The sequence below is a fragment of the Microcaecilia unicolor genome, chromosome 5, assembly GCF_901765095.1.
Source record: "Microcaecilia unicolor chromosome 5, aMicUni1.1, whole genome shotgun sequence".
NCBI classification, from domain to species: domain Eukaryota; kingdom Metazoa; phylum Chordata; class Amphibia; order Gymnophiona; family Siphonopidae; genus Microcaecilia; species Microcaecilia unicolor.
This window is the reverse complement of record NC_044035.1, coordinates 77,032,013-77,059,223: the sequence shown is the minus strand read 5'-3', so window position 1 is coordinate 77,059,223 and position 27,211 is coordinate 77,032,013. Positions and strand designations below refer to the sequence as shown.

Below are 27,211 nucleotides of genomic sequence, written 5' to 3'. Positions count from 1 at the left end.
CCAAAGCCAAGCTACCTTCCACCACAATAATCAACTTTTTGGTCACTACTATCAAGAGTGCCCACTCTGGGAAGGCAAAACGTTGGTCCAGATCCCCTGAATTAGCAGGCAGAGAGCCTCCCCACACTATTCCAGGGAACTCATCCTGAAAGGACCATTTTCCTCAGGGCTTTATGGTAAAATTATGTCTTACCTGATAATTTTTTTTTTTACTTTAGTCACAGCAGATGAATCCAGAAACCAGTGGGTTGTATCCGTCTACCAGCAAGTGGAAATAGAGAACTAAATTGCAGAGAGCTATACCATAGTACCAGCCCTAAAGCCAATTAGTATGTCCCATTACAAAGCAGTAGAAAGTGAAAAACTGAAAACTTCCTCACAAACCTGAGTCAAAAAAACAAAGCGCGAGAAAACCCGTTAAATAGAAATGCCAACGTGGCAACAACTTAATCAATGCCTTCTAATGTTCAACACTTATTGCTTCTTTTCATTATTTTTTTTTTTTTTTAAACACAGATGAGAATTCCATCTGAAAGAAAACCTAGATCCTGTTCTGGAAACAACATGGATAGAAGGAAGAAAGTTCCGGACAGCTTCTGAAAGACACCAGGTGGGATCCTGAATTCATCTGCTGTGACTAAAGGAAAGAAAATTATCAGGTAAGACATAATTTTACCTTCCATTGCATCAGCAGCAGATGAATCCAGAAACCAGTGGGATGTACCAAAGCACTCCCTAGGTAGGGTGGGAAACAGACACCGCAGGTCCAAACTGCGCATCCGGGCATTCCACGACATCAATCCTTTAATACTTAGAAAAGGAATGCAAAGCCACCCACATCGCTGCCTGACAAATCTCCTCCACTGAAAGCACGCCAGTTTCCGCCCAAGATGTAGCCTGAGCCCAAGTCGAATGAGCACAAATGCCCACTGGAGAGGGACGACCTGCCAAGACATAAGCAGACAAAATGGTCTCCTTAATCCAACGAGCAATAGTCGCCTTGGATGCGGCCTCCCCTAGCCGCTGCCCTATTAATAGGACAAATAGATGATCCGAGTACCAAAACTCATTTGAAACCTGTAGGTATTGCATCAGGGCCCTCTGCACATCCATGAGGCGAAGTGAAACAAACTGAGCAGGAAAATCCTCCCAACAAAAAGCTAGAAGAAAGACATCCTGATTAAGATGAAACTCTGACACCATCTTAGGAAGAAAGGAGGGAACCAGCCGCAAGGAGACTCCCGCCCCCATGAAACGAAAAAAGGGTTCTCAACAACACAACGACTGCAACTCAGACACCATAAGCGCTGAAGCTAGCGCCACAAAAAAAAAAAACTGTTTTAAGGGTCAATGCCTTCTCCGAAGCCTTGCGAAGTGGCTCAAACGGAGCCTGCTCCAACGCTCGAAGAACTAAATTAAGATTCCAAGTAGGACAAGGTTGTCGGCAGGGAGGCCTAAGATGAAGAACCCCTCGCAAAAAACAAGAGACGTCCAGATGTGCAGCCAACGAACATCCAGAAAGCAGACCTCGAAAGCAGAACAGAGCTGCTAACTGAACCTTTAAGAGAATTATAGGCCAACCCTTTCTGGAGGCCGTCCTGTAGGAAGTCCAACATTTGCGAGACAGAAGCAAGAGAGGGTTCCCAACCTTGAAGGGTGCACCAAGAAACAAAGGTACGCCACACCCGGGCATAAGTTGTAGTAGTGGAACGTTTCTGAACCTGCAACAGAGTGGCTATCACCATATCCGAATAACCCTTCCGTCTCAATCTTGACCTCTCAAAGGCCAAGCCGTAAGACCAAAGTGGAATGGATCCTCCATCAGAATGGGACCTTGATGTAACAGATCCAGAGACGCCGGGAGGCGAAGCAGAGTCTCCACCAGCCACCTGATGAAGTCCGCATACTACGGACCCCGCGGCCAATCCGGAACCACCAGTATCACTAATCCTCGATGCCTGCTAATCCTGAGAATGACTCGACCAAGGCGAGGCCACAGGGGAAACACGTACAGCAGTGCTTCCTGAGGCCACTGCAGAAGCAGCGCGCCCAGGCCCTCGGAACCTACTTCTCGTCGCCTGAAAACTCTCTGGACTTTGGTATTGGCTCGAGTCGCCATGAGATCCATCTCCAGCCGGCCCCATCAATGGCAAATCATCTGAAACGCAGCGTCTGACAACTCCCACTCCGCTGCGTCAAGATGTTGACTGAGAAAGTCCGCCCGCACATTGTCGAGAGCAGAAATGTGCGCTGCCAACAGGAGGAGAAGATTCAACTCTGCCCATGAGAGCAATCTGCTCGCCTCGGAACAAAGCGCCCAATTCTGAATTCCCCCTGCCGGATGATGTAAGCCACTGTAGTCATGTTGTCCGAGAACACTGAGCCGAAGACCCCTGCACCAACTCCCAAAAGGCTCTTAGCGTTCAGAACGGCACACAACTCCAATCGATTGACGGACCAAGTCACTTCCTCTGCCGACCAGCATCCCTGCACGCAGCTGGACAGGCAATGCGCCCCCAACCAGAAAGACTGGCATCCGTCATGACCATGATCCACTGCGGGGCTGCCAGGGGCATCCCTTGTTGGAGGTGGGAGGGAAGAAGCCACCAAGACAGGCTGGCCTGCGCTTGAGTCAACCAAGGAAGCTGACGCGAATAGTCCAGGGAAACCGGAGACCAGCAACTTAGATGAGACATTTGCAACGGTCTCATGTGTGCTCGCACCCAAGGAACTACCTCGACAGTCGCTACCATCGACCTGAGAACCTGAACATAATCCCAAATTCGGGGACTCGGCAGCCGCAAGATGCTTTTCACTTGGAGGACCAACTTGAGCCTCCTGCCCTCCGGCAGGGAGACCATCCCTCAAGCAGTATTGAAGTGCAATCCCAGATACTCCAGAGTCTGCGAAGGAGAGAGATGACTCTTGGCAAAGTTGATCACCCATCCAAGAGATTGTAGAAAGTCTACCACCCACCGGGTAGCCACATGGCTCTCCGCTTCCAAAGACGCCCGAATGAGCCAGTCATCCAAATAGGGGTGAACTCTAATTCCCTCCCTCCTTAACGCTGCCGCTACCACTACTATCACCTTGGAGAAAGTGTGAGGTGCAGTGGCCAAACCAAAAAGTAAGGCTTGAAACTGAAAGTGCTGCCCTAGCACGGCGAACCACAGGAACCGCTGATGCGGCAGCCAAATTGGGATATGAAGATAAGCTTCCTTAAAGTCCAGGGTTGTTAGAAACCACCGCAATCACCACCCTGAGAGTTTCCATGCGGAAATGGTGCACACTGAGGGACTGGTTTACCTTCCGGAGGTCGAAAATAGGTTTGACTGAACCCCCATTCTTCGGAACCACGAAGAATAGAGTACAGCCCGGAGCGCTTCTCCGACACCAGAACTGGAGAAGCAGCCCCAATGGCCAACAGATCGCGCAACGCCACGAACACCGCCTCTCGCTTTGAAGAAGTGGCACACTGGGATTCCAAGAATGAATCTCCAACTGGAGTCAAAAATTCTAATTTGTAACCGTCGCTGATAACATCGAGAACCCACTGGTCTGAAGTGATGTTGGCCCACTCTTGGTAAAATTGGGTCAGCCGACCAGTGGACCGGCGCCCCATTATTGCGAGGATCGAGCAGCTGCCCCGACGGGCCGCAGAACTCACTCCCTTTTTGTCTCCATGAAAGGAAGATTTCTGCTGAAAACGAGATCAAGGGAAGGAAGAGAAAGATCTTTCCGGGCGATAGCACCTGGCCTCTCGAAACAGAGGCTTAGCCGCTCCAGAACGGCTTCAGGTCCTAGGCTTATCTTCGGGTAACCTCTGAGATTGGGAATTGGCCAAATCTTTAACAATCTTTTCCAAATCCTCTCCAAACAACAGTTTTCCTCGAAAGGGTAACCTGGTGAGATGCTGTTTAGAGGCCATATCCGCAGCCCAATGATGAAGCCACAGTAGTCGTCGAGACGTAACAGCTAATGCCATAAGTTTTGCCAAAGATTGAACAAGATTATTATTATTAGCATTTGTATAGCGCTACCAGACGCATGCAGCGCTGAACAACTGACACAAAGAGACAGACCCTGCTCAAAAGAGCTTACAATCTAAATAATACAGACAGACAAGACAGTTACGGGTGAGGGAAGTACTGGGTGAGAAGGAAGGAAGGAGCAAGGGGAGGGCAAATGAGTAGAGGCTAGGAGCCAAAAACAGCAGTGAAACGGGAAAATTAGGTTCTTACCTTGGTAATTTTCTTTCCTTTAGTCATAGCAGATGAAGCCATTACGTATGGGTTGTGTCCATCAACCAGCAGGGGGAGATAGAGAGCACTCAACTTTTCACAGTGCCTCATGGCCAGCCAGTTCCACTGCCTCTTCAGTATTTGAAGCTTCCAAAGCAGTATGGCAAACCGCAATGGGAATAAAATGAACTTTCCTCACAGCGAACGATGGCCCCTTAACAAGGGCATTAACTCAAAAGGAGGGAATGAACACATCTTCCCGGAGGGAATAAACTCGTCCTCCTTATTGTATAACTGGAGGGGATACACGCAACCTCCTGGAGGGAATAAACTCATCCTCCTATAAGTGAACATGAATCCTGAAGACTGTTTTCCAACTTTCTCCCAAGGAAGGAACTTCAGGAAACAAGAACAGAACCTGAAACAGATTCACAGCATACAGACAATCATACAGGGAGGGCTCATGGCTTCATCTGCTATGACTAAAGGAAAGAAAATTACCAAGGTAAGAACCTAATTTTCCCTTCCTTGTCATCAAGCAGATGAAGCCATTACGTATGGGATGTAACAAAGCAATCCCTATATAGGGTGGGAACAGGTCACACCACGCGCTAGCACTTGTGCTCCAAAACGCGCATCCCTCCTAGCAGCCACATCCAGCCTGTAATGTCGGGCAAAAGAGAGCTTAGAAGCCCATGTTGCTGCACTGCATATCTCTTGACGAGAGAGTGCTCCAGTTTCAGCCCAAGAGGAAGAAATCACTCTGGTAGAATGCGCCTTAAAGGCTACAGGCGGAGACCGGCCGGCAAGCAGATAAGCTGAAAAGATAGCTTCTTTGAGCCAATGGGCAATATTGGCTTTAGACGCTGGAGACCCTCTGCGAGGACCTGATAGCAAAACAAAACAGATGATCATAGATCCTGAAAGAGATAGTAACTCGCAGATACTGCAGAGGTCCTGAAAGAATTTGTAATTCTCAGATACTGCAACAGAGTCCTGCGCACATCCAACAGGTGCAACTGCCAAAAAGATTCTGGAAAGTCCTCCTTATTAAAGGAGGGCAAGAAAATAGGCTGGTTTAGGTGAAACGCTGAAACCACCTTAGGCATGAAGGAAGGCACGGTCCGAACCGTGACCCCGGACTCTGAGAATTGCAGACATGGGTCTCTACAGGACAGCGCCTGGAGCTCTGACACCCGTCTCGCCGAAGTAATGGCCACAAGAAAAACAGCCTTTAGTGTCAAATCTTTCTCCGATGCTCGCCGAAGCGGCTCAAAAAGAGAAGCCTGCAGGGCCTTCAAAACTAGCCCCAGGTTCCAAGCTGGACAGGGTGCTCGCAAGGAAGGCTAGAGCCGAAGCATACCACTAAGAAACCGTGCCAAATCTGGATGAGCAGCTAAAGACATGCCTTCAACCTTACCACGAAGGGAGGCCAACGCTGCCACTTGCACCCGCAGGGAATTATAGGCCAAGCCTATTTGTACACCATCCTGCAAAAAGTCCAGAATCGGCGAGACAGGAGCCCGCATGAGTGTGATCGCTTTTGAAGCACACCAAGACTCAAACTGGCGCCAAATCCTGGCATAAGCCACGGAAGTGGAACGCTTGTGGGCCTGCAGGAGAGTGGAAATGACTGTGTTTGAATAGCCTTTGACCCTCAATTGCACCCTCTCAATCGCCATGCCATAAGATCAAAGTGGCAGGCGTCCTCCATGGCTACCAGGCCCTGTGACAACAGGTTCGGTACCAGAGGTAAAGGAAGGGGAGCTTCCACTAGCATCTGTCGGAGGTCCGCATACCAAGGCCTCCTGGGCCAATCTGGGGCAATGAGGACCACTTCTCCTGGGTGCAGCCGAATCCGAAGGAGCACGCACCCTATCAAGGGCCACGGAGGGAACACATATAGTAGGCCAGGAGGCCAGGGCTGAGTCAAGGCATCCAACCCTGCCGAGCGAGGATCTCTCTGTCTGCTGAAGAAGCACGGGACTTTGGCATTTGAACTTGTCGCCATAAGATCCATCACAGGCTTGCCCCATTTGGCACATATCTGCAGGAATACTTCGTCTGTTAGTTCCCATTCTGCTGGATCGATCTGATGCCTGCTTAGATAATCGGCTTGCACGTTGCTCTGACCTGCAATGTGAGCTGCCGACAGAAACTGAAGATGCAGCTTGGCCCAGTGGCAAATCTGTTCGGCCTGCGTGGCCAGTGCTCTGCACTGAGTGGCGCCTTGTCGATTATGTAGGCCACTGCTGTCGTGTTGTCCGACATCACTCTGACAGCCAATCCTTCCAGGGTCATTTGAAAGGCCAGAAGCGCCTAAAACACTGCTCTCAACTCCAGGTGGTTGATGGACCACTCCGACTCCTCGGGTGTCCATAGACCCTGGGCACGCTTCTCCTTGCAATGTGCGCCCCAGCCCTTCAGGCTGGCATCTGTCACTACTAGACACCAATCGGGGAGCGCCAGCGGCATTCCTCGCCGCAGCATGCTGTCTGAGAGCCACCACTCCATGCTGAGTCGGGCCGCAGGGAGCCAAGAAAGTCTGCATTGATAATCCTGAGAAACTGGAGACCATCTTTGAAGTAGGGAATACTGTAGAGGTCTCAGGTGCGCTCTCGCCCAGGGCACCACTTCCAATGTGGCTGTCATCGATCCCAGCAGCTGGACAATGTCCCAAGCTCGCGGGCGGGGCATCCTTAGGAGCAGACGGACCTGATTCTGAAGCCTGCACCGCCTTAGCTCGGGTAGGTATACATAGCCAGAGTCTGTGTCGAACCTGGTCCTCAAATATTCTAGAGATTGCGAGGAGGTCAGGTGACTTTTGGCCATATTGACGACACAGCCTAGAGATTGAAGTACTGAGACCACTCTGGCTGTAGCTTGATAGCTCTCTGTTACAGAGTCTGCTCTGATGAGCCAGTCGTCTAGGTACGGGTGAACCCTGATACCTTCTCGCCTGAGCAAAGCAGCTACTACCACCATTACCTTCGAAAAGGTTCGGGGAGCTGTGGCGAGGCCAAAAGGCAAGGCCCGGAACTGGAAATGTTTTCCCAACACCGCAAACCTCAGAAACTTCTGGTGCGGGGGCCAAATTGGTATGTGCAAGTAAGCTTCTTTCAGGTCTAGAGACGTGAGAAACACTCCTGGCTGTACCGCAGCAATGACGGAGCACAGGGTTTCCATGTGTAAATGCTGCACTCTCAGGGACTTGTTTAATTCTTTAAAGTCCAGAATAGGGCGAAAAGACCCAACTTTTCGTGGCACCACAAAGTAGATGGAGTATCGGCCGTAGCCGTGTTCGATGGGAGGTACCAGGGACACGGCTCCTAACTGAATCAGACCTTGCAAAGTCTCCTCTACCGCCACCCGTTTGGCGGCAGAACCGCATCGGGACTCCACAAACATGTCTCTTACTGGGGTGTTGAATTCTGTTCTGTAGCCATCTCTGATCAGGTCCAGAAGCCACTGATCTGAGGAAATATTGGCCCACTCCTCGGCAAAGAGGGAAAGACGTCCTCAGATGACAGGAAGCGAGGAGGGGGCCGGCGCACCATCATTGAGAGGGTCGCCCCTGAACTCCAGGCCTAGAGCCGGTGGCTGCGGAATGTTTGTCTGAGCGAAAGGAGTTCCTCTGCTGAAAAACGGGCATGAGAAGTGAACCCAGCAGAACGCCCCGGGCGGTACCTTCTAGCTTCACGGAAGCGAGGTCTATAAGAGGAGTGGACCGCCTGGCCCTTGGAAGAAGGCCTCGGCCTATCTTCGGGCAAGCGCTGGGGTTTAGGATCTCCCAGGTCTTTAACAATTTTTTTTTCCAACTCCTCACCAAATAGAAGGCTTTGAAAGGGCAACTTCACCAACCTTTGCTTAGAGGCCATGTCCACTGCCCAATGTCGTAGCCAAAAAAGACGACAAGCCGCCACTGCTACTGCCATTTGTTTAGCCAAAGCTCTGACAATATCATAAAGGGCATCAGCCAAAAAGGACAAGGCCGACTCCAGCCGCGGAGCCACATCCGAGAAGGGCTCCGCTCCATCTCCGGGCTGTTCCACTGCCTGTTGCAACCACGCCAGGCAGGCTCTAGCAGCATAACAATTGCATGCAGACGCCCGAACAGTAAGACCTGCAATTTCAAAGGACCGTTTAAGTGCTGCTTCCAGCCTACGGTCTTGTATATCCTTCAGGGCAACTCCTCCTTCCACAGGGAGGGTAGTTCTCTTTGTCAACGCAGCGACTAGGGTATCTACTTTAGGCATTGCAAAGCGAGCCAAATGCTCCTCACGCAGAGGGTATAATTGCCCCACAGCCCTGGAAACTTTCAAAGGTCCCTCGGGGTCAGCCCACTGAGCGGAAATAAGCTCTTGGATGGAGTCATGCAAAGGAAAGGCTCGAGCAGGCTTTTTGGTACTAGCCATCCTAGGATTCACAGAGGAGGCCGTGCCACTGTCAGGCTCTTCAATAGAAAGGACCAGTAGGGCATCTGAAATAAGCGCTGGCAGCTCATCACGGTTGAAAATCCTCAACGTGGAGGGATCATCCAGATCCTGTGGTAATTCTGCACCTGACTCTGGCTCCTCAGACCATGAAGGCCTGCCAGAACTCTCCAAATCCTCACAGCCCGACCACGGGGGGGGGGGGGGGGGGAAGGAGGAGGTGCACCACAATCTGAAGGGGAATTAGCCCTTCTACGCTTTTCTTTATGCCAATTATCAGGGAAAATAGCCTCAGCGGGCAGTCCCAGGCCAGAATCCACCGGGGGGGGGACAATAGAAGGGGCCTCAGACGACCCTTGAGGGAGAGCTCTTTTCAGCATGTATGCTTTATGCAATAACAACACAAAATCAGGGGAGAAAACCTCGCCCTGGGCACCCAGATCCGTCCGGGGCTAGCCGCTCCCTGAACAGCCTCCATCTTTAGCACAAAGGCTACGGGAACAACTCCCGGTTCCTGTCCTTGATCTGAAGACTGCTTGAGCCAATCCAGAGAAGCTCGGGCCGCGTAAGAACTACAAACCGAAGCTTTGAGTGCTAAGGCCGCCACCTCAAAGGCACGCTTCAAGGATGCTTCCAAACGCCTGTCCTGTATGTCTTTTAACGCCACCCCCCTCATCTCTACCAGAAGGGTGGTCTTCTTGGTGACAGCCGTCACCAAAGAATCTACCCGTGGAAGATCCAAGTTATCCGCCAGACTACTCTGGACCGGGTACAAATGAGCCATGGCCCTAGACACCTTGAGAGGAGCATCAGGATCAAACCACTGACCTGTGATCATCTCCAGAATAGACTCGTGCATTGGAAATGCCCTGGTGGGCCTTCTTGTACTCACCATGCGAATATTCAACGACGCTGCCCCCTGCACTTCAGGATCTGCAATGTTTAAAACCTCTAAGGTTGACGAAATCAGAGAAGACAGTTCCTCCCTATGAAAGATACGCACTGCTGAGGCGTCCTGAGGCTCTTCAGAGATGATCTCTCCCTCCTCAACATCCTGCGCAGCCACGGACCGCAAAGACTCACCTGAACCCCCAGGAAGTGAAGGAACAAGGGATCTTGGTGCTACTGAGTCATGTTCAGACTCTAAATCCAGACACCTGCGTTTAGACTGCAGCCCTTCAACTGGAAAGAGACAGCCACTAGCTTCACCCTGCGCCAGCTCAAACTCCTGACGCGCACCAGAAAAAACAGGGGGAGGCAGAGCATGCTTTAACAGGTAAGCTTGATGCAAGAGCAGGACGAATTCAGGGGAAAACAGCATCCCCTCAGCAGCTGCCTCATTTCCGGTCGCTGATGACCCACTCTGCGACGATCTCTCTACTAGGGAAGTCCCACCGCCGTCCTTTCCTGCTAAATCTCTGCTTAATCTCAAGGAAGCAGCGGAGAATGGCAGCGAATCCGAACAAGGAATCACCGGCAAAATCAAAATGGCGCCTGCGTCCTCACGCTCTGCACGGGAAGTCAGCACACCAAAGAACCCAAATCGGTCCCCTTATTCATGGCACAGTCTGGGCTGCACAACCCCACCGCCAACCAGCGCTTCCCGCATCGGGAGCAGCGCTTAATGGCCTCCGCCGCCATCCCCCAAAAAAAGACTGAGAAGAGAAACTAACTTATCCAAACGGAGCCAGGAAAGGGAAATGTACTCACAGTCCAGTGCAGTACTCTGATCTCCTTCTCAGAAATAATTCCCGTGCTAACAAATTATGCTAAAAAGCATTGCTCTTTTTTTGTGAGGAAGTTTGAGCAGTCAAAGCACAGGGAGAAACAGCATTCACAGGGTGAGGCAGGCGCAGAACACCAGTATGCCTCCAAAGAGGGTCTCAGACCACACACACCCCCAGTCTCAACTGGCAAACAGCCCAGGAGACTAACATCCAGAAACTTAGGAGCTGGGACAGAACCGTCCACCACGTGCTGGAGATACAGATATACTAATTGGCTTTAGGGCTGGTACTATGGTATAGCTCTCTGCAATTTAGTTCTCTATCTCCACCTGCTGGTAGACAGATACAACCCACTGGTTTCTGGATTCATCTGCTGCTGACGTAATGGAAAGAAGGATAAATGCCCCTTCAAGTTCGAGAAAGCCCTCCAGTATCAACTCAGGCACTGACTCAGATATCTGTAGTGAAACAGTAGTAACCTGGGATATCAACGATGTGAGCCCAACCCCCTCCACCCATCCTTGGGTGACAGACTTCCCTGGAAAAAAAAAAAAAAAAAAAAAAAAAAGGAGAGCGTCATCCCCCTCCACCTCACAAAGTTCCCAGTCCTCCTCCAACATAGCTGAGATGGGCCTCTAAGATCTTGCTTGAGGAAGTTGAAGAACGTGGGGTACTCTGCCCTCAGAATTTCTACAGTAGTGGGCCCCCACACTCCACTTGACCGTAGTGCTGCACAACTGCTAGTGATCCTGTCTGCAACGGCAGGAGAAAGGCTCCCAGAGCATACTATAAGTTGCTGTGAGCTCCCTGTCAAACTCATAATTCAGAAGGGAGGATTGTTGTAGAATCAAAGGACCCGACAAGCCCTCCACTAAAGGCTGTTCTGCTCCCCTTTGGGCCAAAACATTGGAGAGACAGCCCATGCTGAATGTGGCTGCCATTCCTACCAGTGGGGAAACCTATGGGAGAAGAAACTGAGGCAAACTCCAATATCTCTGAACTTCCTCCATAGTCCAAAGACATCTGATCATTCTCCAATACTTGTCCAGCCACCTCCCCATCAAACATATACAAAAAGGAAACATACTCCTCCCAAGGCAACTCTCACCACAGCATCTGCCACCTAGCATTGTGCCTCAACTGCCTGCCTCTGAAGAAATAGCATTCCCCACTGCACTCTGGACTCGATGCCACATCCATCGTAGTCTCCTCAACACCTCTGCAGAGGCTTTGACAGCTACTTCCTGCCTCTGCTGCACATTTTATTTTTTAAGCTATGTAGGCAGAGGAAGGGAAATAAGCCAGGGAACCAAATTAAACCAAATCCTAGGCAGAGGGAAGGAGAGGAAAGAATGGGGGCAACAAGAGACCCCAACTTTCTTAGCCCACTACTTACGGGATGGCTGCCCACCAGAACTGAGGCCCACATGCGAAGCTCTGGAGCTAGGGCTAACTAGTTCAATTAGAGCAAAGGTCCGCAGATCGATCCCTAAAAGCCACCAAGGTGGCCTGGGGGAGCTCAATCTCCAGGCCAGAGCCTGCCATCTTCCACCCTAGGGAGCTAGGCCAACAAGGATCCAGTCACATCATACTGGAAAGTTCCAGGGTTGCTCTACTCTTTATACTACTGAAATTTAGTATTAACTGCTTGCATCTGCTGATTTGGGTCGCACAATCCATTTGTCTAGACTGGTCTAGCAAGATTTAAAAAAAAAAAAAAAACTTTAGTTGACACAAGTCAACTGGGCATCTGACTTGGGTACAGCCTGGGAGATATGGAGGACAAGTTAGAAGTGGGTGCAAAGAGAATTTCAAGTGTGGCACAACAGTCCAACCTGATCCATTACTTCCTTTACTATCTTCAAAAGGCTATATACTTTGCAGGATATGCCAGTAAGCCTCTTGTACATCACAATTTGCATTAACCTTAGACAAGGCTGTTGTCTCAAAATCAGGTTTCTTGCCCTTCATTTCTGCATATAGTTAGAAAAACTGCTTACTTTGGCTAACAGGTTGTTCAGTTCATGGGGGTGAAGCTTCACTACTTCCCCAAGTTGCTGTGCTGCTGCTTTTCTTGTTACTGGTGTTGTGCCAGTGTCCAGTAAGATAAAGAGACGATCTAACCTAAACAATAAAGGACAAAATGTTAATGAGTATTTATAGTCAAAAGGTGTTTTTTTGAAAGAGAGTACTAGGATGAACATGCACAAGGGCCTGCTACTGGCCACAGCTATACAGAAAAAGTTGGTGCTACTGACTGTGTATGACCTCAGAAGATGCAAAGAGCTAGGGGTAGGGGGGGTGGGGGAGAAGAGGAAAAAAAAAAGCAAGCTAAAATAAAATAAAACAAGAAAAGCAAAAACAAAATGCATAAAAGTACACAAACACAAAAGCAAAACAGCAAGAAGTTTCAGAAATAGAGAAAAAGTATTAATAACAATTCTTCTAAAAAAAAAAAGGGGGGGGGATGAGGAAATCTATGGATTCAGTCAGCTTCTAAACATTTTTCTGGCTTACTAAATATGTTTTCCAATATGCTTCCATACAATGGGGGGGGGGAGAAGAGGCCACAAAAAAAGTCAAAGAAATTAATTTTCAACTTTGGTAAAATGGAGAGACCTGAAAAGTGAGAATGATGGTAAGTGGAAGAACAGACAAACAGAGCGCTAGAAAGAGCAAATCTACTTAAAAAGAGGTTTACAAAAAGTCTGACTTTCAGAAGAGCTAGATGAATGCATAAGGGGGGAAACAGCATTCTAAAGCAAACAAAGATCTTAGAGAAGCAAACGGGGGAAACAAATTTGATTTAAAAAAAAAGACAGGGAAAACCAAGATGGCAAAGGTCCAAATGGAAGAAACATAGCTGAACAGAGAAAGTGAGGAAACAACTTTTTCTAGTACATCATTGAAAGAAGTTAAGAGGTGGGTCTCTAAAATTGGGATAAGGAGAAACATGCAAAGAGAGGCCAAGAAAAAGCAGAAAAGACATACAAATGCTTCTGTTTGGCATTCACTAAAGAAGGACCACACATTTCTGTAAACAGTATATCTTTCCCGTTATAAAGCTTGTCATTAGCATATATGTGGCACTAGAAAACTAAGGGGCCCTTTTACTGAAACTTAGCACGTACTAATAGACATTAGCACATGCTAAATCTGTGTGCCCTATTTTATACCTATGGCCACGTGGTATTTAGAACTTGCTAATGTCCATTAGTGCATGCTAAGTAAGCTTCAGTAAGGGCCTGTCTATTATCATTACAACTATGAGCTTTGGTTCAAGGCCTGACTTTGGTTCAGGATCTAAAATGAGAGAAAACTTTACAGGCCCATGACTCTAACCTGAACTTCAGTGTGACTGCTGAACTCATGATCTGTTGTGACATTCTGATGCAGCAGAATGAGGAACGGGCGTAAGTGGAAAAACAGAGTAACATTGTTTAGCAACATGGTGGTCACAGATGTTTTAGTGAAAAACAGAACAAGATAACTCCTCAGGAAGATGACTTAGTCTTCCAGGAACAGCTAGTCTATTATTAAGCTTTTCCAGTAAATACTAACCAGCTCATTACCATAGCCAATCAGTGTTAACTATGACATTAACATAGATCCAATAAGGTGTGCTTATTGTCATATCTGTATCCTGAATGGACATATAAAAATGATTGTACTTCCTACTCCAATGGGGAGAGACAGTCACAGCCAGTACCTTTGTGCAAGTAGGGCTGCTCTCCCATGAGAAACCAATCCATTGTATCTGAATTGGCAAGTAATCCCATTGCACTCTCATACATAGCCTTGAGTCTTTTATATCTACCAATTGGCTTTGGCTGGTAAATAAAACATTAGCGACTCAAACCAGAGAACACCAATGTGTAGCTGTAGTACTGTACTCCCATAAGCAATTGATTGCACACATACTTGGAGAATAATAAATAAAACTGATTGCCTATATATAATTTGGAGTCTCAGATATAGCAGTACTTTTGTATAGCAATGTTCTGTACTCCCAGTGAGATATCACTGATCTGCTAATTATACAAATAGAAATAAGGTATCTAATAAAACTCCTGATGCAGCATTGGGTGATTTATTTCTTCCTAGGTAAGGTACTGGTGGGTGAACCACCATATTGGGAGGGATAAATTGATCCTAAAAAAATACAGGCCCTAAGTGAATAAGCTATGGGAATGGATAGAATATAACCTAGGATATTAATGCAATCAGAGGTGTGCTATTCAGTTGAGTTTTCAAAAATAGAAGTGTTCTCTCAAGACATGAAAAGGGTAGGTGTCGTTTATAAAGGAGCGCAGGCTGTTTATTCTAATTAAAAAAAATTAGCTGTGACTTTTCTAATGGAAAGTTAGAGGCATCCTGAATTCAAACGTGGCATCTGAGACAGTACAGTATATCCCCAAAGGGAAATCATATCATATGTGCATATTTTAAAACTACCTGCAATGAATGATTTAAATTAACTGGTGCACACCATAAGGGTATCTGCAATGCAATCTATGCTAAGTTTTTATTTTTACTGTGTTTTACCTAGCATTTTTATTAACAGAAATTCAATAATAAAATTACATAAGCATACATAAACGAAATGTATCACTCTCACTCGTGACCTTGTATCTCTGGAGGATCACCTCCTGGATTTTTTTTTTAATGACTGAAAAGGCCCGAAAGCCCCGGGCTTTAGTCCAGTGCAGCCATCTAAAGGGAAGGAAATTATCAGGTAAGACATAATTTCACCTTCCTTGTCATCCGAGGCTGCACCATTCTGAACATGTGGTACATACCCCAGCAAAACTACTGAGCTAACCCTGGACCCTGGCAAGCACATCCAACCTGTAATGTTTCACAAAGCCTTACAGATCTCCTCCAGAGCAACCTTCCAGGCCTCTGCTCAAAATGTCACCTGAGCCCTTATCGAGTGATCTTTCAAACCTGGAGACACTGGTCAATTTCTACAATTATAGGCTGCCTCTATGATGAACTACGCATTCACAGTCTGAGAGGCCACCTGACCCTTATGAGCATCATGAAAAAAAAAAAAGGAATGAAAAAATGATCAGACAGACAAAAATTCATTGGTTTCTTCCAAGTAATGAAGCAACGTCTTCTGGGTGTCTAACATGTAGACTCTAAGCAGAGGGATTATACTTCTCTTCTGGAAAGGAGGGCAAAGAGACTTCTTGGTTCACATGAAATGCCGATATCACCTTGGGCAGAAAGGAGGGAACCGTGTGGATCAACACATTCCTCCAAAAATGAACAGGTTCTGACAGGACAGCACCTGCAACTCTGAGATCCTGCAGGCGAAAGCAACAGCCACAAGGAAGACCACCTTAAGGGTAAGGTCCTTAACTTGAGGGCAACACCTCAAAAGGAGCCCCATAAAGTGTCCAGACAAAGAAATTCAGGTCCCAGGAAGGAAAGAAAGAATGCACCAATGACCACAAATAAGCAACTCCCCTTCAAAAACCAGGTAATCTCACCTTGCCCTGCCAGGGAGAGACCCTACAATTTACCCCACAATTGGAAACAGCCACAACTTGATCCAAACCTTGCTGCAAAAAGCCTAAGACAAAGGGGACCTGCACCTTCCATGGAGACATAGCCCACTCAGCACACTATTGTTCAAAAACCTTCCAGACCCACACAGAAGCCAAGGACTTCTTCCATAAGACTTCTAGGACCCAGACTATAAACCAGTAGGTATCTTGATCTTCCATTTCCACTGGCCACCAGCCTTCACACAAGATCCACATACCGTGGCTGGTGGGACCAGTCCAAAGCAAGGAGAACCAAATGAGATGGTACGAAATTCTGCACAACAATGGGCCTATCAGAGGCTGCCTGCCTGCCAACTTTGCCTGTGCCTGGATTACTCTTGACCTGCTGCCTGCCTATTGACATTGCCTTACCTGGATTGCTCCCCTGCCTGCTGCCTGCCTATTGACTTTGCCTGTACCTGGATCACTCTCTTGCCTGCTGCCTGCCTGGCCGATACGTTCACCACCCCACTTCCAGCTCCGTCCCGTAAGTCCTGCAGGCTGCCCACACCTAGGGGCTCAACCTCTGGGGAACGTCAGTCAGCGCAGATGAAACCCAGGGTTGTCCGGCCGCCAAGCAGAACCTGGTCCGAGTACCGGGCTCAGCAGCGCTCTACTTGGTAAAAGAACTCACAAGCCTGACATATCTGTACTTTTCCTGGCAGAAATCATGCATCTTGGCCCCTTCCAGCGAGTGCAGCTACGCAGATTGAAGTAGTGTGGGTGTAGAGGGTAGTGACTAGGTTTTCCAAGTGATGTCACACGCTGGCTTGCATCTGATTGGGCCTCTGCTGCACCTTTTTCCAAGGTGACATTGGTGGTGGCAGCTCATTTGAGTCTCCAGGTTATCTGGGTGCATCTCTACCTGGATGATTGGTTGTTCTGGGCCGACTTAGAGATGGAGTCTAGGGAGTCTGCTGCTCAGGCCACTCCTTTCTTGGAGGGTCTAGGGTGAGTGGTGAATCATCTAGTCACCTCTCCTGACTCAGGTCTTCTGAGCTGGGACCAGGAGTCAGGAGAGGTGACTAGATGATTCACCACTCACCCTAGACCCTCCAAGAAAGGAGTGGCCTGAGCAGCAGACTCCCTAGACTCCATCTCTAAGTCGGCCCAGAACAACCAATCATCCAGGTAGAGATGCACCCAGATAACCTGGAGACTCAAATGAGCTGCCACCACCAATGTCACCTTGGGAAAAGGTGCAGCAGAGGTCAGCGCATACGTCAGGAACAAAACTGGAAATGGCACCCAAGGACACAAAAGCAGAGATGGCGCTTACGTTACACAATGGGACTATGCAGATAGGCCTCTATGAGGTCCAGAAAATGTCAAAAACGCATCCGGACAAACCAAGGCAATCACTGAGAAAAGGGTTTCCGTACAAAAATGCTGAACCAAAGACAAAGCATTCATCCCCTTTAGGTCCAGCATGAGCCGGAAGCAGTCGTCCTTTTTTCGGACCATGAAATAAATGGAGTAACAGCCCAGACCTTGCTCTGCCAATGGGACAGGTTCCACTATCCCCAATTCGAGCAAGTGCTACAACTGGGGATGACTTAGAGCTATTGGGGGACTGCCCTTCACTTTAGCTCTAAGCCACTGATCCCAAACTGTGAGCTGGTCAAAAGCGAGCCACTCCCCTGGAGCAGCCCCAAAGTAGCCAAATACCCTGGAAGACCTTCTGCTTTAGCTCAGGAAGACAGAGAGCCTTTGCCCCTGCCGCGTCCTTCAGAAACTTCAGGTCTGCCCCAAACAGTAAGTACCCTCAATAGGGCAAGTTTCATAGAGGTAGAATCCATGAGCCACAGCCAGCATCGGCCCACCACAGAAGCGGCCGTAGACCAGGAAGAAAAGCAGATCAGGTCATACAAGGACATCTGTACCAGACTCCAGACAAGAAATTTCTGGCCCCCAGAAAGTGCAGCATGGCCCTACATAAGAAAGTAAGAATAGCCATACTGGGTCAGACCAATGGATAGTATCCTGCTTCCAACAGTGGCCAATCCAGGTCACAAGTACCTGGCAGAAACCCAATTAGAAGTAACATTCCAAGCTACCAATCCCAGGGCAAGCAGTGGCTTTCCCCATGACCATCTCAAACAACAGACTGAACTTTTCTTCCAAACCTTTTTTAAACCCAAATACACTAACCACCATTACCACATCCTCCAGCAATGAGTTCCAGAGCTTAACTTTTCATTGTGTGAAAAAATATTTCCTCCTATTTGTTTTAAAAGTATTTACATGTAATTTCATTGAGTGTCCCTATCTCCCTCCTCCCTTTCTAATCCAAGATACTTGAACGTGCTTGTTCACCGCCACTGTCTTGACTTTCTTTCATCTCAAGCTATTCTTCATCCACTTCAATCTATTGCCCTCTACATTGAACTGAAACAGTCCTTGCTAGTCTCCAGTGACCTGTTCTTGTCCAGATTAGAGAGTTGCATGGGGACAGAAATCTGACCCGTCCCCACTCGTCCCCGTAGGGAATCTAACCCATCCCCACCCATCCCAGCGGGGAATCTAACCCGTCCCCGTCCGTCCCCACGGGGAATCTTACCCGTCCCCACAAGAATTTAACCTGTCCTCACCCACAAGAATTTAATGGTACATTAAAAAAAATTCCTGTCAGCTCTCTCAGTCTCTGGGTTTGAGCCACAGCACTGCAGGCAAAGAACGAACAGAAGTTGGAACACTCAGGTGTGCACATATAAGACTTCTCTGATTCACTGGCACTGTGAGATCACCACATGCACGCGCCAGTAGGTCAGGTGACATCTGATGCTCATGCTTATGTCAGAGCTGAGGTCTGAGCATCAGCCCGGAAGCAGAGAGGATTAATAGTAATAGTAAATGACAGCAGATAAAAACCAGATCGGTCCATCCAGTCTGCCCAATAGTCACAATCATTATCAATTCATGATTCAATCAACAATGAATGTACATTATATACTTGATTATGGTCTCTCTGTGGCATTTCTGGGACATAGACCATAGAAGTCTGCCTGGCCCTATCCTTATGTTCCAACTGCTGGAGTTGCCCTCAAAGCCCACTCCAACCTCTTCATCTTCTCATTTGCGGGACACAGACCGTAAAAGTCTGTCCAGAACTGTCTTCCAGCCACTAAAGTTGCTGTCTAAACCCTTTCCAGCCAATCCAAAACCAGATTGCCATATATGAGACACAGACTGTACAGGTCTCCCAATATCAGCCCTAGCTCATCACAGCCAGAGTCACCATGTAAGTGTCACGCGACACATCCACACATATGCAGCCATTTAAGTTTAGGTTTTTTATAACTTCCATTTTCTAAAAAGAGATCCTCTGTGTTCATCCCATGCCTTTTTAAATTTCGTCACCATTTGTATCTCTACCACCTCCTTATTGGAGGCTTTCCACATCTGTGCTGTTAAAGCAAGGAGGAGGAGGAGACAGCACTCAAAGAACTTGGTACTCGGTAGGTGAGAGGCTGGCGCAAGTGCAGCATACACTTCCACGGGAACCCCACAGGAACTGCTTCCGTCCCCACGGGATCCCCGCAGAACTGCTTCCGTCCCCGCGGGAATCCCACGGGATTCACGCGAACCCCATTCCCGTGCAAGTCTCTAGTCCAGATCTAAAGATCTCTATTCTATCCTCATGCTTCTCAATCTGCTGCTTTTGACACTGTTGATCATCTACTCCTTGATACGTTGTCCTCACTTGGATTTCACGGCTCTGTTCTTTCTTGGTTTTCTTCTTAGCTCTCCCAACTCACTTTTAGTGTACGCTCTGGTGGATCCTCCTCCACGTATCCCACTATCAGTTCGTGTACCTCATGGCTTTGTCTTAGGACCACTTCTTTTCTCCATCTGTAATTCTTCCCTTAGTGCTCTGATCTCCTCCCATGGTTTTCAGTATCACCTTTATGCTGATGACTCTCAGGATCTACCTCTCCACACCAGAAATTTCAGCAGGAATCCAGGTCGAAGTCTCGGCCTGCCTGTCTAACATTCCTGCCTGGATGTCCAACCGCCATCTGAAACTAAACATGGCCAAGACTGAGCTTCTTATCTTTCCCCCTAAACCCACCTCTCCTCTTCCCCCATTCTCTATCTCTGTGAATAACCCTCTCATGCTCCCTGTCTCATCAATTTGTAACCTTGGGGTCATCTTAGACTCCTCTCTCTTATTCTGCACATACCCAACAAACTGCTAAAACCTGTCATTTCTTTCACCACCAAAATTCATTCTTTCCATTCTGAGCACATTACCAAAGCTCTCATCCACACTCATCACCTCTCATTTAGACTACTGCAACTTGCTTCTCACAGGTCTCCCGCTAAGCCATCTCTCTCTCTTTCAATCTGTTCAAAACTGTGCTGCAGGCAACTGGCAAGACTCCCAAACACACTTTATGGAATTTATCTCGAACATCTGTGTTTCCACCTCAAACCTTATCATAATAGGAGATATCAACCTGCACCTTGAAGATCTTACCATAACAAGCACCCAAGAATGCAAAGAGTTCCTACAACTGTGGGATCTTCACGGATTAACCATGCAACCAACCCACACTAAAAGACACACACTAGACATTATTACACACAAATTCGATCCCAACGCAAATCTTATACTAACAGATACAAAATGGACACCCACACCGTGGTCAGACCACTATAAAGCATACATCTCCCTCCAATGGCGAGAGAAAAACTCACTTAAACAAGAACAAAAACCTACAACACGAGAGGAAAAACAGACCCGGTAATATTCTGGCAAGAGATCTACCACAATGAATGGACAACAAAGGTAAACACAAACCAATTCCTCCTAGAATGGGACGATATATGAAAATTAATATTAGACAAGATAGCCCCAATTCAAACCATAACCTCACGCAGAAAAAACTCAATACCATGGTTCAATGAAGAACTGAAAAAACTCAAAACGCAAGTTAGAAGACTAGAACGAGAATGGAATAAAAAGAAAGACGACTCCACACTTAATGCCTGGAAACAACTCCAAAGAAAATATAAATATACCATAAAACGAACCAAAAGATTATTTTACAAAACTGAAATTGGACCTAACTACAAGGACACACATAAACTCTTCCAACTTGTGAACAAACTACTAGACATCACACCAATCACAACCAACAGTAAAGACACACCAGGAGCAGACAATCTCGCGAGATACTTCAATGAGAAAATTGTACAATTACGACTAAAAATACCTGCCAGTACCATCGAATACGCCGCACTCCTTGATTGTCTAGATCCAGACCCTGGTGTATACCCAGCAGACAGAACCTGGACCAACTTTGAGATATTAACGGAAGATCTCATCTCCCAAACGCTCAAAAGATTTGCCAAATCTCATTGCAAATTAGACATACGCCCAAACAACCTTATGGCAACTGCCCCTCAACAATAAATAACAGACCTAACGAATCACTTGAACTTTATGCTACAAAATGGACTCTTCCCGAAGGAAAAAGGAAATATCCTACTCACCCCCATACCCAAAGACGCAAAGAAAAGTGCTAGCGAATTATCCAACTATAGACCAGTAGCATCCATCCCCCTAATAACCAAACTAACGGAAGAGATGGTGACCAAACAACTCACAAACTATTTAAACAAATTCTCAATATTACACGACTCCCAATCAGGATTCCGATCTAACCACAGTACTGAAACAGTACTAGTAACTCTCATGACTAAATTCAAAAAAATGATAGCCACTGGCAAGAACATACTACTTCTGCAATTTGACATGTCTAGCGCCTTCGATATGGTCAATCATGGAATTCTACTACCCATCCTCGAGTACTTCTGAATAGGAAGTAACGTTCTTAACTGGTTCAAGGGGTTCCTAATAAGACGCTCATATCAAGTGATATCTAACTCGATCACATCAGCCACATGGACACCTGAATGCGGAGTTCCACAAGGATCCCCCCTCTCACCGACCTTATTCAACTTAATGATGATACCGTTGGCCAAACTACTATCAAATCAAAACCTTAACCCATACATATACGCAGATGACGTAACAATCTACATCCCATTCAAACAAGATCTAAACGAAATTTCAAATGACATCAACCAAAGTCTACATATCATGCACTCATGGGCGGATGCATTTCAGTTGAAACTCAACACAGAAAAACCCCAATGCCTAATACTCACATCTCAACACAACATGAACAAATTCACCACCATTAACACACCAAAACTGAACCTCCCAATTTCGGACACCCTAAAAATTCTTGGAGTTACTATTGATCGACACCTAACACTCGAGAGTTACACGAAAAACACAACCAAAAAGATGTTCTATTCAATGTGGAAATTAAAAAAAAGTAAGACCTTACTTCCTCAAGGACTGTTTTTCGCAACCTGGTACAATCAATGGATCTCAGTCATCTAGACTACTGCAACGCACTCTACGCTGGCTGCAAAGAGTATATAATCAAGAAACTTCAGACAGCCCAGAACACTGCAGCTAGACGCATATTCGGTAAAACAAAATATGAAAGCGCCAAACCCCTACGAGAAAAGTTACATTGGCTCCCACTCAAAGAACGCATCACGTTCAAAATAAGCACTCTAGTTCACAAAATCATCCACGGTGACGCTCCAGCCTACATGACAGATCTGATAGACCTACCACCCAGGAATGCTAAAAAATCATCCCGCACATTCCTTAATCTTCACTTCCCTAATTGCAAAGGTCTAAAATACAAACTAATACATGCGTCAACCTTTTCCTACTTGAGCCCACAATTCTGGAACGCATTACCAAGCAACTTAAAAACGGTCTATGAACTGACTAACTTCCGCAAACTACTGAAGACCCACCTCTTTGACAGAACATACCACAATGATTAACACATGTGAACTCTTCCACATGGAACCAGAACTGTCCCTACTCTTATTACTTGCTAAGATTTTATCATGTTTTATTACTATCACCTTAGATCCTTTTGCTATACTAAATGTATTTTTTTCAGACAGATTTCCACAACTCATGATGTACTGTAAGCCACATTGAGCCTGCAAAAAAGTGGGAAAATGTGGGATACAAATGCAATAAATAAAAAATAAAAAAAAATATTCTGCCAGTGTCGCTATGCTCATAATAGCCCTCTCCTCAAGTCACTTCATTGGCTCACTATCCGTTTCCACATACAATTCAAACTCCTCTTATTCACTTACAAGTGATTTCACTCTGCAACTCCTCAGTATCTCTCCATTCTTATCTCACCCTACACTCCTCCCCAGGAACTGTACCCTCCTCCTCCACTGCAAACTCCAAACTCCGTTCCTTTTATCTTGCTGCACCATATGCCTGGAATAGACTTTCAGCATCAGTATGTCAAGTTCCAGCTCTGGTCATCTTCAAATCTAGGATAAAAGCCATCTTTTTGAGGCTGATAATTCCCACATCCCTTATTTTTCCTGTTTGTACGTCTTAATTAAATTAAAAGATCTGTTGAGCAGGGACAGTCTCTTACATGTTCAGTGTACAGCACTGTGTATGTCTAGTAGCACTACAGAAATGATAAGTAGTAGTACTAATAGTAGAAGTATCTTTGTACTTTTTAAAAGAGTGAAAAATCAATTCACTTCTCAGGCTTCTCAACCTCTTTAGCCTTTCTTCATATGGGAGTAGTTCCATGCTCTTCATCATTTTGGTGGCTCTTCTTTGAACCTTTTCTAATTCCACTATATCTTTTTTGAGATATGGCGACCAGAACTGAAAGCAACACTCAAGATAAAGATTGCACCATAAAGTGATAAAGAGGCATTATAATATCCTTGGTCTTATTTTGCATCCTTTTCCTAATGATTACTAGCATCCTGATTGCTTTTTTTGGCCACTGCTGCACACTGGGCTGAAGATTTCAGCGTATTGTCTATAATGACACCTAGATCTTTTCCTTGAGTGCTGACACCTAATGTGAACCCCAGCATCAGGTTAACTGATTTGGATTATTCTTCCCAATATGCATCACTTTGCACTTGTCCACATTAAATTTCATATGCCATTTGGAAGCCCAATCTTTCCTAAGGTCTTCCTACAATTTTTCACAATCCGCATATATTTTGACAACTTTAAATAGTTTTGTGTTATCTGTAAATTTAATCACCTTACTCGTCGTTCCGATTTCCAGATCATTTATAAATATGTTAAAATAGTACTGGTCCCAGTACAGATCCCTGCGGCACTACACTATTCACCCTCCTCCATTGAGGAAAATGGCCATTTAACCCTACACTCTCTTTTCTGTCCAATAACCCTAATCCACAACAGAACACTGCCTCCTATCCCATGACTTTTCCATTTTCTCAGGAGTCTGAGGAACTTTGTAAAAAGCTTTCTGAAAATCTAAATACACTACATCAACCGGCTCACCTTAATCCAAATATTTATTCACATCTTCAAAAAAATTAAGAAAAAATTGGTGAGGCAAGACTTCCCTTGGCTGAAGTCATGTCGACTGTCTCATTAAACCATGTTTGTCTGTGTGTTCCATAATTTTATTAAGTTTCCACTATTTTCCCCGGCACTGAAGTCAGGCTTACTGGTCTGCAATTTCCCGGAACCCTTTTATAAAATCAGCATTATATTTGGCCACCCTCCAATCTTCAGGTACTACAGATGATTTTAACAGGTTGCAGATCACTAACAGCAGATCAGCTATTTCATGTTTCAGTTATTTCAGTACCCTAGGGCAGTGTTTTCCCAAGTCCAATCGGGAGTACCCCTTTGCTAGTCAGGTTTTCAGGATATCACAATGAATATGCATGAAGGCAGTGTATGCAAATCAAGTTCATGCACATTCATTGTGGATATATTGAAAACCTGACTGGCAATGGGTACTCCAGGAACAGACTTGGGAAACACTGCCCTTGGGTGTATGCCAATTGGTCTATGTGATTTATCATTCTTTAACTTGTCTATTTGGCTCAGTACGTCATCCAGGCTCACCAAGATTTCTTTCAGTTCATCCGCATCTATGCCCTTGAAAACCATTTCTGGTACAAGTAGATCTCTTACATCTGCCATAAAGACAGCAGCAACTACCGTAAAGACCGAAGCAAAGAGTTCATTCAATCACTCCACTATGGCCTTGTCCTCCCTAAATACCCCTTTTTCTCCTTCACTATCTAACGGTCTCACACATTCCCTCAAAGGCTTTCTACTTCTGATGTACCTGAAAAAGGTGTTACCTTGAGTTTTTGTATCCGCAGAAAGTTTTTCTTCATATTCTTTTAGCCTTCTTTATCAACACTTTGCATCTAGCTTGACAGTGCTTATGTTGCTTCTTATTTTCTTCATTTGGATTCTTTTTCCTTTCTTTAAAGGATGCTCTTTTGGGTCTAATAGCCTCTTTCACGTCACGTTTTAACCAAAATGGTTGTTTGCTCTTCTTTCCACCCTTATTAATACGTGGAATACATCTGGTCTGGGCTGCCACAATGGTATTTTTAAACAATGTCCATGCTTGAATTCAAGTCCTAACCTTTGCAGCCAACTTTTCTTTTTAACCATTTTCCTCATTTTGTCATAGCTGCCCCATTATCTCTCGTACCATGCCCTTATTTCTATTAAGGACTAGATGAAAAACAGCTCCCCCTCTTGTCAGTTCTTGGACCAGTTGCTCCAAGAGTAGTCATTTATTTCATCTAGGAATTTTACCTCCCTAGCGCTCCTTGATGTAGCATCTATCCAGTCAATATTGGGGTAACTGAGATCACCCATTATTATAACATTACCAAATTTGCCAGCTTTCCTAGCCACATAACTGCTGCAAATGGAGTCCTGAACGCCAGATGTTCAAGAAGTAAAAGCAACACGAAAGTGATGCTCCACCCACTTCTCATGAAGCTTACAGAGAGCCAAACCCCCTTTACAGGGATAGCTGTCTTCTTGGGGACCACCATAACCAGCACGTTCACCTTGACATACACCCAGTACCTCTTCATTTCCTCTGAGAAAAGGAATACAGATGCTCCAGGGTCCTGGCCCCCTTGAGAGCCCCATCAGGCAATTCCCATTCGCTAGCATCATGCAAATGAGGCCTTTGTAGAGAGAAAAATTGTTTGGGGGTCCCATGATGCCCTCCAACAGAGGATCTCCCTCAAGAGGGATCTGCAGTCAGACCCTTGAGCATCCCTAGAGCTCTCGTGACCTAGTTAATGAGATGAGAAAACTCATCTCCATTGAAGAGGTGAATCAAGTGAACTCTCCTCTTCAGAGTCCAAAGGAGACTGGGTATCCTAGAGACCCTGGAAACTTCCATTCCCCTTTATAACATTTGGCCCTTTGAACAGGGTCCGGGCCAATAGGACAGAGACTACTGCAGGGCTTGCTTAACCAATTGGGCTAAGCTGGGGAGCCAAAAAAATAAAGATCCCCTAGAGGCATCCAGGACCCCGTCAGGAGCCCCCCTGCATGCATTCCCAGGGTGGGTGGCAGACATGCCCCTCATCCCTCCAAGCCCTGATGGGGGCTGCAGGCTCTCCTGATGTGAAAAAGCAGCATGACAACAAAAGCCATTTTGGTCTCAATTGCCCACTATTCCTGCCGATGACAATTTTTCAGTGCCGAGAGAGCAGCTTTCAGCTCCAGTGGTCCCCACTATCCCCAAGTGCGCCTGTTTCTGAAGTCGGAAATGGTACATCGCAGGAGCAGACAGAGTCTGCAGTTGTACTAAGCTACCAGCTCTTGCAGACTGTACAGCATCTGCTGGCAGGCATGCTCAGCCACACAGAATGCACAGGCTGACTCTGGCCCAGGGCTCCAGCATCTCAGCCATTCCTCTGCTCTCCTCAGGTGTGCATTTAAAAAAAAAAAAAAAAAAAAAAAAAAGACAAAAAGATCAAACAAGCCTTGTTATTTTAAACACTCATACAGATTTATTCCCTGAAAGGAGGAATAAAGCTAACCAGGCAGAATCTGATTGAGAATTTTTTCCACCCTCCTTCCCTTCCCTCCCCCCCCCCCCCCCCCCAGGTGCCTGGGAGCTGTAGAGAAGCCTGGGAAAGGAACAGTCAACCAGGGTGTAGGACTACGAGGAGCGGGGAGGATGAGGAGCCATGCCCCACAGGACTGAGCCACACCCCTCGCCCAGTGGAAGAGTCCGCTCAACCAGGTGCGATCCAGGGCTCGCATAACTTGGGAGTGGCTGATAAGCTCAGCTGGCAGAGTGGGGAGCTAGGCCAAGGACTAGGAGCACCAGCCTGAACAACCTACCAGC

At 46.6% G+C, this 27,211-nt stretch overlaps 1 protein-coding gene across 1 annotated transcript in view; it reads right to left on the bottom strand.

The window, feature by feature from the left end:
- Window positions 1-27,211, bottom strand: part of BTAF1 (B-TFIID TATA-box binding protein associated factor 1) — a 620,170-nt gene that overhangs the window by 567,973 nt on the left and 24,986 nt on the right. The window contains 1 exon segment of the mRNA XM_030204965.1: window positions 12,402-12,525. Coding sequence (XP_030060825.1) covers window positions 12,402-12,525 — 124 coding nt within the window.